The sequence below is a fragment of the Impatiens glandulifera genome, chromosome 1, assembly GCF_907164915.1.
Source record: "Impatiens glandulifera chromosome 1, dImpGla2.1, whole genome shotgun sequence".
In the NCBI taxonomy this organism is placed as follows: domain Eukaryota; kingdom Viridiplantae; phylum Streptophyta; class Magnoliopsida; order Ericales; family Balsaminaceae; genus Impatiens; species Impatiens glandulifera.
The window spans coordinates 85,834,041-85,849,693 of NC_061862.1; the positions used below are offsets into that span (position 1 = coordinate 85,834,041).

At 29.3% G+C, this 15,653-nt stretch overlaps 2 protein-coding genes across 4 annotated transcripts; one reads left to right on the forward strand and one right to left on the reverse strand.

The window, feature by feature from the left end:
• Positions 1–1,154: 1,154 nt before the first annotated feature.
• LOC124922000 (coatomer subunit zeta-2-like) lies at positions 1,155–3,295 on the forward strand. The gene is made up of 6 exons (XM_047462714.1): positions 1,155–1,283; positions 2,178–2,337; positions 2,423–2,570; positions 2,637–2,714; positions 2,800–2,884; positions 2,987–3,295. Exons 1-6 carry the CDS (start codon positions 1,281–1,283, stop codon positions 3,044–3,046), a joined length of 534 nt encoding a protein of 177 aa, XP_047318670.1. The 5' UTR covers positions 1,155–1,280; the 3' UTR covers positions 3,047–3,295.
• A 1,638-nt stretch (positions 3,296–4,933) lies between these two features.
• Positions 4,934–11,947, reverse strand: LOC124919161 (GBF-interacting protein 1-like). Of its 3 annotated transcripts, none has more exons than XM_047459329.1 (10): positions 11,582–11,947; positions 9,728–9,771; positions 9,449–9,554; positions 9,257–9,374; positions 8,289–8,926; positions 7,598–7,865; positions 7,231–7,507; positions 6,701–6,868; positions 5,751–6,218; positions 4,934–5,505 (listed from the first exon to the last, which is right to left on the reverse strand). In XM_047459329.1, the coding sequence occupies exons 1-10, from the start codon at positions 11,763–11,765 to the stop codon at positions 5,155–5,157; spliced, it is 2,622 nt and encodes an 873-aa protein (XP_047315285.1). In that variant the 5' UTR covers positions 11,766–11,947; the 3' UTR covers positions 4,934–5,154. The 3 variants fall into 3 exon arrangements, with proteins under 3 accessions (XP_047315285.1, XP_047315284.1, XP_047315286.1); XM_047459328.1 differs by having other exon boundaries at positions 4,934–5,508; XM_047459330.1 differs by lacking the exon at positions 6,701–6,868 and having other exon boundaries at positions 4,934–5,508.
• Positions 11,948–15,653: the final 3,706 nt, after the last annotated feature.

Sequence of the window (15,653 nt, forward strand, 5' to 3'; positions counted from 1 at the left end):
GGCTTGTGGCGGTTTGGTTTTGATTCTAATAAGAGCATGAATGATTCGGTAAGTATTTGGTAGACTTTGAGCAAATGGTTATTCCAATTTTTCTGTTTACCCAACTATTTTAAAACTCGGAATAACTCTTTTTAAAATAAAAAATCTTGTTCCAACAATAATAATAACTCTACATTTACTTCAAGACTTTGTTTTTATTCAGGTTTTTCAAATAAACTAATAAAATTAATTATCACATCATTCCCTTTTTTTTTCCATAAAATTAATCAATTCATTATCAAAATATTAAAATATCCTTTATTTTAAATTGTTATTTATTTTATTTATATATATGAATATCCTTTAGGTCTTTTTACTAAATTTTTTTTTATCATTTTCTCAAAATTATCACCCATAATTATTATTTTCTCCCTCAAAGTTATTTAAATAACTTGAAACGAACCAGGGCAATTGTTACGAAGAAAATTAACTATGGTGAAACAATATTTTTGTTTGATGCTATAATTTAATAAAAGATATAAATTAAATTTATAAAGAGCTCATTTTATTGTTTTTTATTTTAAAATATAAATAAATTATAAATTATTATTGTAAGTTTTATTATATGACACGGGAAATTTGATGAAATGACCCTCATAAGAGGTCTAATTTCAAAAAAGGCCCAAGGTTGATAAAGTTGGCAAAAAGAACATTTTTGCCCCGTGAAAAGTCTGTAATACCCCTCCCCTCGCGCGCCTGTTTTACCGCTCAATTACAAGAAATGTATTTCTCGCATTTGGTGCTCAATTACGAGAAATGTATTTTCGCATTTGGTATTTCTCGCATTTAGTATTTCTCTCATTTAGTAAATGCGAGAAATACCAAATGCGAGAAATAAATTTCTCGTAATTGAGTACCAAATTCGAGAAATACCAAATACGAGAAATACATTTCTCGTAATTGAGCGGTAAAACAAAGGCACGAAAAGTATTACAGACTTTTCACATTTTTTATCGACCGTGAGCTTTTTTAAATTAAACGTCTTGTTATTGCATTTCATCCAATTTCCCATGTGACACTCAGACTTTTTGAATCATTACTTTTGATTAGTCATTTGAGTATTATTTTTAGATACTTTATTATTTTTTTAAAAAAGAAATATGATTATTATTATTATTTTGCTAATTAATATTCTCTCTTGGTATATATATATAATTTCTCTCACAAGGTTCATCTGATCTGCCGCACACATAATCTTTGAAGGAGGTAGGGAGAGATTTCTGCGCGAACATCACAGGAAAATGGTAGATTTCTTTCCGATTTACACTGTACAATTCTTCACCTAACTGTTGACTGTGAAATTCCAGCTTCTCTTTCAGATTCACAAACTGAAATTATTCATTTTTGCATGATCGGGCATCGTTCATTTGTGGTTAGGGCAATATCTTAGATCTGTTTTATAAATCAGACAGGATTTCTCTTTCTTTTTCTAGGGTAAGTGGTGTAATTTGAAGTGTTTGAACCCCCATCAATTCATCTCAAGATTGAATTTGTTGTGAATCAATGACAATCTCCTTCAAATGATATGCTTAAATGCCTCTCTTTTGTTTTTTTGTTCTTGCTACCAACCCCTTCACATCCCACATTCTCAGTCTTCACTTCCAGTCAAGTCGCCCGGACATAAGTTGTTAGTTCGTATGAAACTCTTTTTGTTGATCTGGAAGTTGTTTTTGGTAGATCTGAGAAATGAAATTCTTAGATCTTAATCTTTAAAAGTAGATTACTTTAATCTTTGTTTACTTAAGAACAAATCCATCATTTCTTTTAAGACACAGCCAATGATATTGAATTCCATTCGAATTATGCAAGATCTAATCCTTTACTGTATATTTTCTTTATATCTGATTTTATTTGGTTTTTCTGTAAAATTTTTTAGTATTCTGATCTGGGTTTTCTGCATATTCTTCATATTGATATGGGTTTGTTGAATTCTTATTTATTAAGGTTAGGTATGCATTCTTTTTGTCTATTTTCAGAGCTGTAGGTACTATGTGAAATGTGTTAATAGACTGATTTGGTTAGTTTGATTCATGTTGATTATATGGATTTTATCTTGGGTAGTGTTCTAGTCAAGATTTATCCTAGCCACAGTGGTATTTAAGATAGTTTTGTTTGATTAAGTTTTGGATTGGTTGTAGGATTCATGCCCTAAAGTAAAAAACATTCTTCTCCTGGACTCAGAAGGTAAACGGGTGGCAGTTAAGTATTTTTCAGATGAGTGGGCGACTAATTCGGCCAAGGAGGCTTTCGAGAAAACTATATTTACCAAGACACAGAAGACAAATGCTCGGGCAGAAGGTTATTATTTACTGAATTAATCATTTTTTCAGATTTCAAGTAAGCTTTTATTTGATGATTGACATTTTTTGTTTAAATGGGGCAGCTGAGATAGGAATGTTTGAGAATAATATAGTGATTTACAAGTTTATTCAAGACCTTCATTTCTTTGTAACTGGAGGAGAAGATGAAAATGAGATCATACTAGCTAATGTGCTTCAGGGTTTCTATGATGCAGTTGGCTTACTTCTAAGGTATGTATGGTTGTTGTTTCTCAGTGTTATATTATGTAATAATAATATACATTCTCCTGAATGAAGGGGTAATGTGGAGAAGAAGGAGGCACTTGAAAATCTCGATCTCGTTCTTTTGTGCATTGATGAAATCATTGATGGCGGGTATGCATCCACACACACAAAATAAACTAGCAACTTTTTTGTGCAACTAGAAAATATTATTGCAAATTTGCTTTTATTATTGCAGAATAATCCTAGAAACTGATGGAGATGTCATTGTTGGAAAAGTTGCAAGCAATAGTATTGATTCTAATGCACCGCTATCTGAGCAGGTAATTTCCGTCGCTTTCAATTGTTATTATTATTTAAAAATGTGAAATGTTATGATAGTTGTTTTGGGCATTGTTTTTCATTGGGATTTTGGTTTTGCGCAGACTATAAGCCAAGCATTGGCCACAGCCCGTGAACATCTTACTAGATCATTGCTCAAGTAGTGGTGATTAATCAACTCTAGTGCAAATCAATCAATAGGGAAAAGTTATTGTGATGTAATTTTCCTTTTTGCTACAGTTAGGGAAAGTTAGCTTTGGATTTTTTAAGCTAAAACTGCTTGAATATTGAAACAGCTTGAATGAATTGTTTTGTAGATTTTTAAAAGGGAAACAAAGTTAGGTTAGGTTTTGTGTTTGGTTACAATTATAGAAGAGATTATCTATATATGTAATGTTTTAGGTTTGTCTTTACATCGGTATCTGATCCAACATACTTATTAGTCAAAAAGACTGCAATATCTTTCTTGGTTCTTGACATCAACGAAAGTATGCAGACTTCACAAATCATTATAAGGTCTAAATTTGTTTTCATTGTGTAAGTATATGAAAACAATTTTTCTTTGGCACTCTATAATGTATGTTTTAAAATTTGTAGTAGTAAGAATTAGGGCTCATGCCAAATTAAGAAATTGGAATCCAAGGGATTTAAAGTCTTACTATTCTAAAAAAGAGATTAACTATTTTATTTAAATAATTCTTACAATTTTAGTTCCACTCGTTTTATACTTATAAAATCTTTCTAATACAATTTATTTAATATTATTATTTTCTAATTTTATATAATGATAATATATAACTAATGTATCAACTATCAAGCACTCATCTATATATATATATAATGATGTTTTATTTTTAAAGTGTCCGGATTGTTGAGTCGAGAACTGTGGTTAATTTGGATATATGTGGGGAAATTTGAGCAGATGACCCTAAAAATAGGGTGAAATGAGGAAAGTGAGGGTGGATAATTTAAATAGCGCTGATGATCCTCTTTTTTTTTAATGACAATTGTACCCTTGCGTAACGCAACTCCAGTTGCGTGACGCAACTGGGGCATTTTCGTCCAAAAAATTTCATAATTAAATTTTTTTGAAAAATAAAAAAATAAAAAATTGCGTCACGCAACCTGAGGATGCGCGACGCAATAAGGACATTTTCGTTAGAAAAAAAAGGGGGTCACCAGCGCTATTTAATTTATTCACTCTCACCAAACGCAATTCACCCTGTTTTTAGGATCATTTGCTCAAATTTCCCTATATGTAAGAGTAAATGGATACTTGGATCGGATTGTGGGTTGACCCGCTCAAAAACTTAAAACGATTAAAAATAAAATAAAAAATCTATAGGTATGGTTCGAACTTTCAACCTAACAAAACAAGTACAACTTTTTAACCAACTAGGCTAATAACACTTTATATTTTAAATTCAACCCAAAATTTGATAAACGCGTGACATTTTAACAATATAAGTTTAGCTTTTTAACTAACTAATCTATATATAATGATGCTTAATTTTTAAATTGTCCAGATTGTCGAGTTGAGAGCTGTGATTAATTTGGATATATGTGAGTAAATAAATATTTAGGTCGGATTGTGGGTTGACCCACCAATAAAAATTTTACCGTAATATTTTTTTTAATGATTTTGTATATTATTACTCGTGCAAATGCATAGAATCCAGGCTAGTTTTAATAAAAGTTTGACATTTTAAAAAAAATAAACATATATATATATAACTAATATTTTTTAAAATAAGTTTTCCCTATAAAAAAATGGTAGTTGTTACAAGTTTTCAAGAAATAATTTTAAATAAACTCAAATACAACCATTAACCACACCATGACCGACAAAACACGCAAAAATACCCATACAGAGACAGATTTTCCGAAAAATATTTTACAAATTATGTACAAGACTGCACAACAAGTTGAGATAAGTAGGTGTGACAAGTAAATAGAATATATAATATGTGGATTTTTTGGAGGTGATGTTATGTCAAATACAAAAAACTAAAACACACATATTTGCACACTGACAAAGGAACAAAAACAAATAACTAAAAAAAAGGAGAAGAAAATGGTAGATTAGTTCAAATTAGTGCGCACACAAGCATCAATCCTAACTCTAAACTAAGAAGCATCAGCAAAAGATAAATTTCTAAAGTACAGCTTCTAGAACATATAAACTACTATATCTTGATTGGCTCCTTTCAAACTCAATGCAAGATCCTTTAGAGCTTAAGAGGAGATAGATTGATTGATTCATAGATTAGGATTAATAAATATTTTGCCACGCTTGCTGATGAGACTGCTTAGAGGAAGAGGATTGACCTTGAGAACCAACTAGACCATCTCCTCCTCTAGGGTTTTGATGCTGCTGCTGCTGCTGGTGGTGGTGCTGGAGTTGCTGTTGTTCCATTGCCGCCATCTCCGCCTGAGATTGGTAGAAATTTTGGTATCCATAATTCTGCGACGACTGTTGTTGCTGCTGACTTTGACGAAATCCAGCTGCTGCTGCTGCTTGCTGCTGGCTCTGCCCTGTTGTTAAACCGTAATATGTGTTTGGAGAAACAGCTGGCATTGTTCTTGAACCAGCCCCGTGAACCCACATCTGAGAGTTCTCGTTCTGCTAATGATTCAAAAAATAGTCAAATCAGTAATAAAAACAAAAAAAAACAGGGGCTTTCTTAGTGGGAATCAAAAACTATTGGACTACTTCCACTTCTTTCATCATATTATTAACTAAATTACTAAAATACTCTTTATTTTAAATTATTAAATACAAGGGATTATTTGTGTCATTGTACCCAAATAACCCACTATTTAGATCAAACAAATTTTTTACTTGAAAATATAATAAAATTTGCACACCTGCTGCTGAAGAGAGGCCATAAGATCTTCATAGCCGATGTTTGAGTGTCCCTGTGCAGAAGCAGGTGGAGGATTCATGGAGAAGTTGTTGTTCTGTATGTTGGTTGAATTTCCAAAGCCGGCAGGATAACCAGAAGCAGATTGAGGCAAGCTGCTGGAAGAAGAAACACTGTTCTTGTATTGGGGAAGAAGAGATGCTAGTGACTGAGGATGATGATGATATGGGCCATTACTGGCAAGAGCTTGCTGAAAAGCAGATGGCATATATGTATAACTCTGATGATGAGGAGGCAAGAATGGATAGCTAATCATATTGGCAAATGGTCCCAAAGGATGAGTAGGCTGAGAATATGGGTGCACTGCAATATGCTGCTGCTGCTGAGGAACACTTGAGGGTCCCACCCCTGTGCCTAGGTTGTTTCCAGGGACTGCAGATTGGTTTGATGAAAATCCAGCTGCCTTCAACATCTATGCCAACCAACATGATAAACTATATAAATAAATATCACCACAGCAGTTGAATAAATAAGCTATATAAATAAATAATTGAGAATGAAATGTTTTGCAGAGTTAAATAAATATGGTTAATAACTTGCATGATAACAATGGTCCAAGTAGAATATCTGTGTGTGGAAGTGGGGAAGGAGAAAAGGTTATATATTGTCTAAAGACAGTAGTTTTATGTATGGAATTCTAGATGATCAACATCAAAGAACTGTTAGAGATAATGATTCATTAAGTAAAAGGCCATTTGGAAACACTTTTTTTGTAAAAACATCTAATCTGGATGTGGATCTAGATAAGACCCCGTTTAGAAACATGAACTTAGTTTCACACATATCAGAAATTTATTTGTAGTTTTTCATTTGGATCCAAAGTCAGTCCACATCCAGAACAAAATGTTTTTCCAATGAAGCCTATAATTTTCAAAGTCAGTGCAAAAAACATACATCTGGCATTGAAAGGGTTGTTCCACCAATGGAAGGTAATGTGTTGCCATATTTTGAAGTCATTGATTGCGTTGTGGAAAAAGGTGAGTACTGAAGATCAGACTCTCTTGTGGCTTGAGCATTTGATGTTAATAAAGAGTTTGGCCGAGAGTTGGAATATGTGTGTTGCTGCAAGGAAAACAAGATGTAAGAGGATAGAAATAAAACTGAGACTTTAAAAGTAAATATAGACTGCAACAATATCATAGAAAATTATCAAAAACAAACATGACAACTCTTGAAAACAATAAGATGGGTTTTCCCCAAAAATTAAAACACTAAAATGGGCAATGTTATAGTGTTGAGATAAATTAGACAACTGCGAGATGTCTTCTAGCAATGAATGCATCATATAAGTTCACGACAGCCTTTTTCTTCACATAATTTTTACAGGAAAGCACAATAATATATTGCTGGTGAAACTGCTAAGATAAATTAACAAACCATATATATATTTGATACTGCCGTATAAACTAAGATAATCAACTTACCATTGCACTTGAGAATTGAGGAAGGTTCTGGATCTGAGAGATAGATTGTGAATGAGCTAATGCAGCATTTAACTGTTGTTCATTTTCAAAGGCGTAGCTAGATGTGGAGGGTGGATAACCATAATGATTTTCACGAAGCACGACAGCTTCTTTCAGATCCCCTGGTGATTCTGAAGCAGAGAGTGGTTCATAACTCTCCGCAGTTGTGCCATCTCTATGAACAAGATTCTCATTGGCTGCAGTTCTAATTGGTTCATTATCATAGTACTCCAATTTCCTGCATAAAGAACGTTTCACGAATAAATAAAAAGCAACAGTACTAAGTTGATTTTATACCACCCAAGATAGAAAGGAAATAAAAAAGTACCTTGCTTCTGAGTGCCCATCAGGTGAAGCAACTACATCTTCGGAAGCATCCTCCATGTTATGCTTCAAGGTCGCAGTCCTAGAGGCGTATGGTCCAGAGCCAAAACTTCCAAAACTTAGATGTGAACATTCTGCAGATTGGACCTGCAAGTGGTCAGGAATAATTACGGTAGCATTTTCCTCTTCATGCAGAATCTCCTGGTCCTCCTCTACACTAAGATGCTGCATGTTTGTGGCCACTGATGATACATGGACCTCCACATCTTCATCTGTATTTTATTTTATTAAATTAGCCTATAATAACCATATTTATGAAGGAAGAAAGTAGAAGAACAAGATAACTGCACACTTGTTAACTTGATTAACCAAAAACAATCTCTATGATGCAATGCAGACCAAGAGAAGGTGAACATCCAAGATGAGCTCAAATATTTATGGTTTTACATTTCAGATCTAACATGATTAACCACCATTCAGCCTTATCAAAACTCTCTATTTTCAGAAATATATTGATTGAAAAAAAAAATGTTTGAAATCGCAAACAGAGATTAGCTATGTGGAGGACCCAGGGCTTTTGTAATGTTTGGGCCACATGCATCCATGTCAGGATTTATGCACATTATTGTCTTACATAAGGAAATATTTTGATGATAATATATATATATATAATAATAATAATATAGCATGTTCACCTTCGTGATTCTGAAAACTATGTCTGTGCATTTGGTAAGAACCCATATCTGAGCATAATTCGTTGTTGAAGAGGGATGAATTGGCAACATTTTCTTCATCTACCCTTGCAGGCGAGATGCGAATAGATCCAGTGCATGTAGAATTGATATTTTCAATAGAGGCATCAGCTAACTGTACCTCATCTGCCTGAGATTGTGGAAGCTGGTTATTTCTATTGGTTGAAGAGTTAGACATATCTACATGAAGCCCAGAAGGGGTAGTTGGTAACATAACATGCAGGTCACTGTCTGCCTGTATATGCTCATCAATGGGCCAGTCATCATCAGGAGCAGCATGTTGTTCTGCGTCATCTCCTGCTTCATGGTCCAGTTCTGAAACCTTAGTAACATGGTATTCTGATAGATTCACATCATGGTGTGAAACAGTGGACCTAGGTGCTTGAACATAATGGTGACTGACATGTTGAGATGAGTTCATTGCTTTGCCAGGTGGTCGGCCCATCTTAACAATGTCAGCCATTGAAACATGTCCAGGTGGCCCTGACCAAGCAGGTTGATAGCCTTGATGTTGTGAAGATGTTGAATAACTATCAACTGGACCTGCAGTCATCACCTTGTTTTCCATCGAGATGGGATTACTGCAAGAAAAATAGAAGAATCGGACATAATATAATTATAACCAGTTGCGTCGATGCTCCACATGATAATTTGTTTTTTACTTTATAAGAATAGTTTCAGAAAATTCACAACATATATAAATATGCATGTTGCTCTAAACATACAAACAAAACATTCCATACTAAGTAAATATAGTTTCTTTGGCAGTAAGAGATGTCAAAGAAAAGGATCATATCAACAAACGATCTCACTTCTAAGGAATGATACTCTTCTGAAAAATTACTAAACTTAAAACAAAGAATATTTACCACGACATTTTTGTCGATTATCTGAATGATTCAAGCAAATACCTGGTGGTAGGTGGCTGTCGATTAATGCTATTGGAAGGCATGCTAGGTGTTGCACCTATGTAAGGGTTTACTCCATTTTCTTTCTTGTATGCAGATTTACCATGTAGACTTCCTTGCTCTGAAACAAACAGCTCTTTGTAAAAAACAATTCAAAGATCTACTTCCAGAGCTGTAATTTAAAATATTGCATACCAAAAGAGCTGAAGTGAGTTGATCCACTATGTCCAACATACCGGTCTGAACCAGCCTTACCTCCACGACCAGCAGCGCCACGAGGCTTGGGTTCTACCTCTTTAGTCTGCAACAGAAAAAATAGGAAAGAGATATATCTCAATGCTCAACCTTCTCAAGGGAACACAAATCTCCAGTTCAAAGAAACATCTCAAGCTTGTTGAAATTTTTTGTTCTTCCAGAGAAAGAAGACTTAAATCTGTGCAGTATGAGAAACATTCATCGTTCAGATCCACTCACCTCTTTTTTCTTTTCTCGTTTGCTCTTAACCTTGTGAAAAGGGTCTGGATAAAAGATCAAATTGAAATTAGAAAGAGATTATATAATATGCCATTTAGGTGAATATCCACATGACAATTGAAAAATAAAAAAAGCGGAACAGTGAAATACAATGTGTAGTATCAAATTTGTGTCCAGACAACACAAACACTAGTCAAATGTCATGACCAGTGCAGAAAGCATATGAAGGCAACAATGCATACACACAGGGGATCCAGGCTCATGTACTAACTACTCTAGAAGATGTTAATAGTTGAAGTTATTAGTAGTTGTTAGTAATTGAAATTGTTAGTAGTGGACAGGTAGTTAAATAACCATCTTACGATGTGTAACCGTTCATGTAAATATAAATATTAAATAGTAAATGTAATTAGAGTAATAGATAGGCAAATAAAATGTAAATATTTCTGATTTCTCCTAATGGAATGGGGGCTTAGACCCTCTGTTCTTCTTCCCTATTTATTCTCTTCTGTCATATTTCCTCCTCCTTGCTGATTCTGGTTACTAGTGACATTCTTATGTAGCTTGTGATTCTGTCACAGATCGCAACTCCAAATCTACTTACAGAATATGATCATTAACTTGAGATAAACAACGGATAAAAGTTCAAATTGCACATCAAAGTTGGCAGAAGGTTCAAAATCACCAATCTCACTTTACAGAAAGACTCATTTTACCTTCTCCCCATTAAAAGCGTCCACATCCCCCTTCTTCCACCAGATAAGCCAACAACTTAACTATTTTGAAGGAGTGACTTCTATAAAAAACATTATTTGTTTGAAAATAATCATAAACCTAAGTTTCAAGCTCAAAACTATGTGATAAAATAAAGTTTAATTTGAAAAAAGATAAAAGATTTCTTCATTTTTAATGGCAAAATGTGGCATCATGAACAAGTCTGATTATTTAACAAAAACACAAAGTTAAAGGGAAGTGGTTAACGATCCTTCTAAGTTTTAACGATTGAATTGAGCAATTTAAAAGTATAGTTGGTGATTTGAACCTTTTTGCCATGTTTTGTGGGTTATACGGGTTTTTCACATAAAACAAATGCAAATACCTTAATGCTGGGACAACAACTTATCACCCCTAACCGAACTAGTAATCCCTAGCTATACACAATGGATAAGTACGCAAGTACAATTACAGCTCAGAAAACCAGGATTTCAATATCCAGATGTTCAGAGTAAACAGAATATAAGCAACATCAGAGTGTACAAAATCAATGTTATAGTTGCCACTTTCATTTATCTGCACCACCAGCAATCAGACCGATGTCTTTAATCAAGATTTCTCCTTTTTTTCGGACCAATATTAACTTTATAAACTGATTATTTCAGCTATTGTATAAGTTTCAATCTCATTGCATTATTTGAGGTTGATTCAGTTTGTTCATTGTAAAACCCTAAGTTGGTTAAACTTTTATCTGTGAAAAGAACTTCCAATATCAATGACCCAAATAGAAAAACACTCAAGCCAAATATAGAAAGCATAACAAAAGTTTTGAGAACATAACCAAACTTGCTATTCTAAGGATTGACTTTTGTTAGCTTCAGTAAACTAAAAAGAGATAAAACACAGTTACTAAAAGTTAGTTTTCAAAACATTTAGAGTGAAAAAAAAATACATGTCTGACCTAAACATACATCTTTACTTTTCTGCAGGTCCAGTAATAGCACAGAACATGTCAATAATATAAAAGATTGTAAATACCACGTCTTGAAAACCATAGCCGAATATAGAAAGCAGATACAAAAACCGATCATATTTGGACGAACCAGAGATAGTAGACAGATATAAGAGATGAAAGTAAACCTAGAGAGAGAAGCCTATTGACGGCTTCGTTGGGGTCCATATTACATTCTTTGAGCATGGAGTAGATCTCCGCATCGGGACAGTTTACAATCTCTTTCAAGCTATGAACCATCTTCCTAGACGCGGCGGGAATTGATTGAAGCGCTCCACCATTATTACTACTGGTTCCGTCCTTGCTAGTCATACTCCTTCTTTGAAAAGCCTCTCAGATCTGCTAGGTAGCAACTGTAGAAACCTGAAAGAGTCGGCTGTAAAATCGAATCCGCTGTCTCAATACGATATCTAAGCTATCTCTCTCTCTTTATGCTTTCCCCACCGAAAATCCTCTCTCTCTAGAACTCAAAAGTTCTTTGTGAAAACTGAAACGTCTTTAGGTTTTGCACTCTGTAATTTTATTTATTTGATGTAAGAAACACAATTTATTCTTTTTATTTTTGTGTAATAAAATCAAATAAAATAAATCTTTTTATATAAATTTATTATAAAATAATATCTAAAAATCAAAACAACTATAGAAGAATTTTAATGTTAAATCAAATTATATAAATTAAAATTTTAATTAAGAATATTCAATAACTATTATATTTTTCATGTTTAACTTCAAAGACTTATTTAAGGGTGAAAAATATGTTAAGAACCAAACAAATTAATCTCAGTAAAAAATATTTCTTGTATATATTTAAACAGTAATAAAAAATAAAATAAAAAATTTAAAATTGACAATCAACCTAATAAAAGATCATGTCATGTAATTTCTTGACTAAAAAATTAATTACATATAAATCAAGAGAATTTATTTATAAGAAAAGAACAACTTAAATAAAAATAAGAGTGGGTGAACAACAAACAATTTAATAACAATTAAGAGTATTATTCAAATAAAAAAAATTATTGAATTACAAATTCTATCCTACTAAACAGGATATCACTTCAGATCAAATATAACACCAAATTAATCTGAACAAATAATGTTAAAATTTCAAATATATTTTTTAACTTCTCTTAATTTCATTTTTGTGAAGAGATAATAAAAATTTGAATAATTGATACACAAATTATTAAAAGGGTGATAGAACAAGTATTTTTATAAATAAAATAAAATAAATTCTTTCAGATAAGTAATTTTAACTAAGGAATAAACAAATAATTAATTTGTAATACTTAATATAAGATTAAATGGAAAATAATAAGGTAAAAAATTATTTAAAATAATATATAACATTATATATTATATTATACAATGAAAATTCAAAATTAAAATTTATTTATTTTAAATAAGTAATTTTATATTTAGTAATAGAATAAGTTAATTTTTATATTAATGCATTAATATATATATATAATAAATAAGTTTAGATTTATTTATAGTTTAATATTTTTTATTTATGTACTTTATACTCTTATTTTCACGCATCTTTTTTTTTTCTAAATTCACTTTAGTAAAAAGGAATAAATAAATTTAATTTATATTTATTTTTTTATATATATAAAATATATAATATTATACAATTAAAATAAATATATTATAAAATTTATCTTATAGATAAATATGTTTACATTAATAAATAAATTAAGTTCATTGACAATAAAATCATAACAAATATAATATTTTCAATTATTTATAATTAATATTTAATAATAAAAGAAAATATCATTCTAATATTATAGGATACAAAACTACACATATCTAAAATAAATATTATAATATCTACTTATCTATTTTATTTACTAATTTCAGAATAATATAAATAAATGTAATATAAAAACAATATCCATGTATTTCTAATATTGCCCCCCAAAACACAATTTGGTTAATATATAATTAACAAAATTAATTCTTTATAATATATTGTATGAAGATTCATCTAAAATAAAATAAAAATCTATAAATTATTAATTTTAATAATATATTTATTGATATATAAACATATATTTGCATTACATATATATATAAAAAAAAATCTCTGTTATAATTATAAAAAAATAATATTTTCTCATTTATTTCTCAATATATCATTTATCATATATATATATATATATATAAATATATAAATATATAATGTTCTATATATAATAAATAATAATTATATATACAAATATTTTTTTTCTCAAAATTTTAATTTCTTTTTATATCTATATGTATATAATTATAAAAATATATTAATTAATTTATATATATATATATATACACAAATTAATATGAGAAATAATAATTTAATTATAAAAACATATTATATATTATATATATATATATATTAAATTAAAATTTTATTATATGTAATTTTAGTTTATAATATATATATATATATATATATATATATATATATATATATATATTAAGATTAATGATAAGTGAGAAAATATATATATATATATATAAATTTTGAAATCAAATTAAATATATATATATATAAATAAATAAATATATAATTTATATATTTGAGTTAATAAATAGATTTATAAATAATTTTTTTTATATATTATATAAATTTTTATTTATAGTAAAAATAAAATTAAAAATAGAATATGTATATAAAAAAAAATTAGAGAATTTATAATATAATTATATATATATATAGAGAGAGGGGGAGAGAGAGAAAAAAAAATTAGGAGAAAGTATTATATAAATATTAAAACTTAATTTGAAGTTAGTTTATAGAGTTACACATTATAACTATAAATTTTTGGATGAAAACTTTAATAATTAGAACATTGTTGATTATTAATATAAATTTATAAAAAAAATTATAATAAAAATAAGTAAAAATAAAATTAAAAAGAGAATATATATATATATATAAAGAAATAAATTAGGAGAAAGTATTATATAAATATAAAAACTTAATTTGAGGTTAGTTTCTAGAGTTACACCTTATAACTATACAATTTTGGATAAAAACTTTAATAGTTAGAACATTATTGATTATTAATATAAATTTATAGTAAAAATAAAATTAAAAAGAGAATATGTATATACAAAATTTTATTTTTTAGAAAATTTATAATATTATTTTATCTATCTATATCTATATCTATATTTATATTTATATCTATATCTATATCTATATCTATCTATATATATATATCTATATCTATATATATATATATAAAAAGAAATAAACTAGGAGAAAGTATTATATAAAAACTTAATTTGAGGTTAGGTCTTCTAGAATTACATCTTATAACTATGAAATTTTGGATGAAAATTTTAATAGTTAGAACATTGTTGAATATTACAATAAATTTATAATTTTTATATAATAAAAATAAAATTAAAAAGAGAATATGTAAATATAAAAGTTTTATTTTTTTAGAGAATTTATCATATTATTATATATATATATTTATATAAAAAGGAATAGATTAGGAGAGAGTATTATATAAATATAAAAACTTAATTTGATGTTAGGTCTCTAAAATTACACCTTATAACTATAAATTTTTTGATAAAAATTTTAATAGTCAGAACATTGTTGATTATTAAAATAAATTTATAATTTTTTTTAGGTAAGATTTTGATAACATTAATACTATTCAAAGAAGAGGATATTATATAAATAGATATAAAAAATAATAAGAATGTTAAGTAATTTAACCTTACACCACGAAAGAATATGATACTAATTAAAAGAAAAATATGAAAAACTTTCTAAATAAACACAAATGTTTTTTTTCAAGCATTTTGAAGTTCCATTTTTCTTCTTACCTTCCCAAAAAAAATCACGAAAAATTAATGTTAATAAAAGATGCCACCTATCCATAATATATAAATTCTATAAAAAAAATAAAAATAACTCAGTTTAATCTTAATATATTTATTCTATTACAGTACATTACCTATATTATTCTATTTTTTACTGGAATTTTGTTTTTCTATATTAAACTTTTCCAAATTACAATTTTTTACCATTGTAATCCTCAAGACTTAGGACATGGTTGGTAAGATGGTTTTTGTACTCATGAATGAGAAAAAGAATAAATTAAGTGTTTGGTTAATATGTTTGATTTTAGCATGTTGATTTGATTATCGGATACTGTTAAGCTTGAAAATATAACCGAGTCTTTCAAGTTC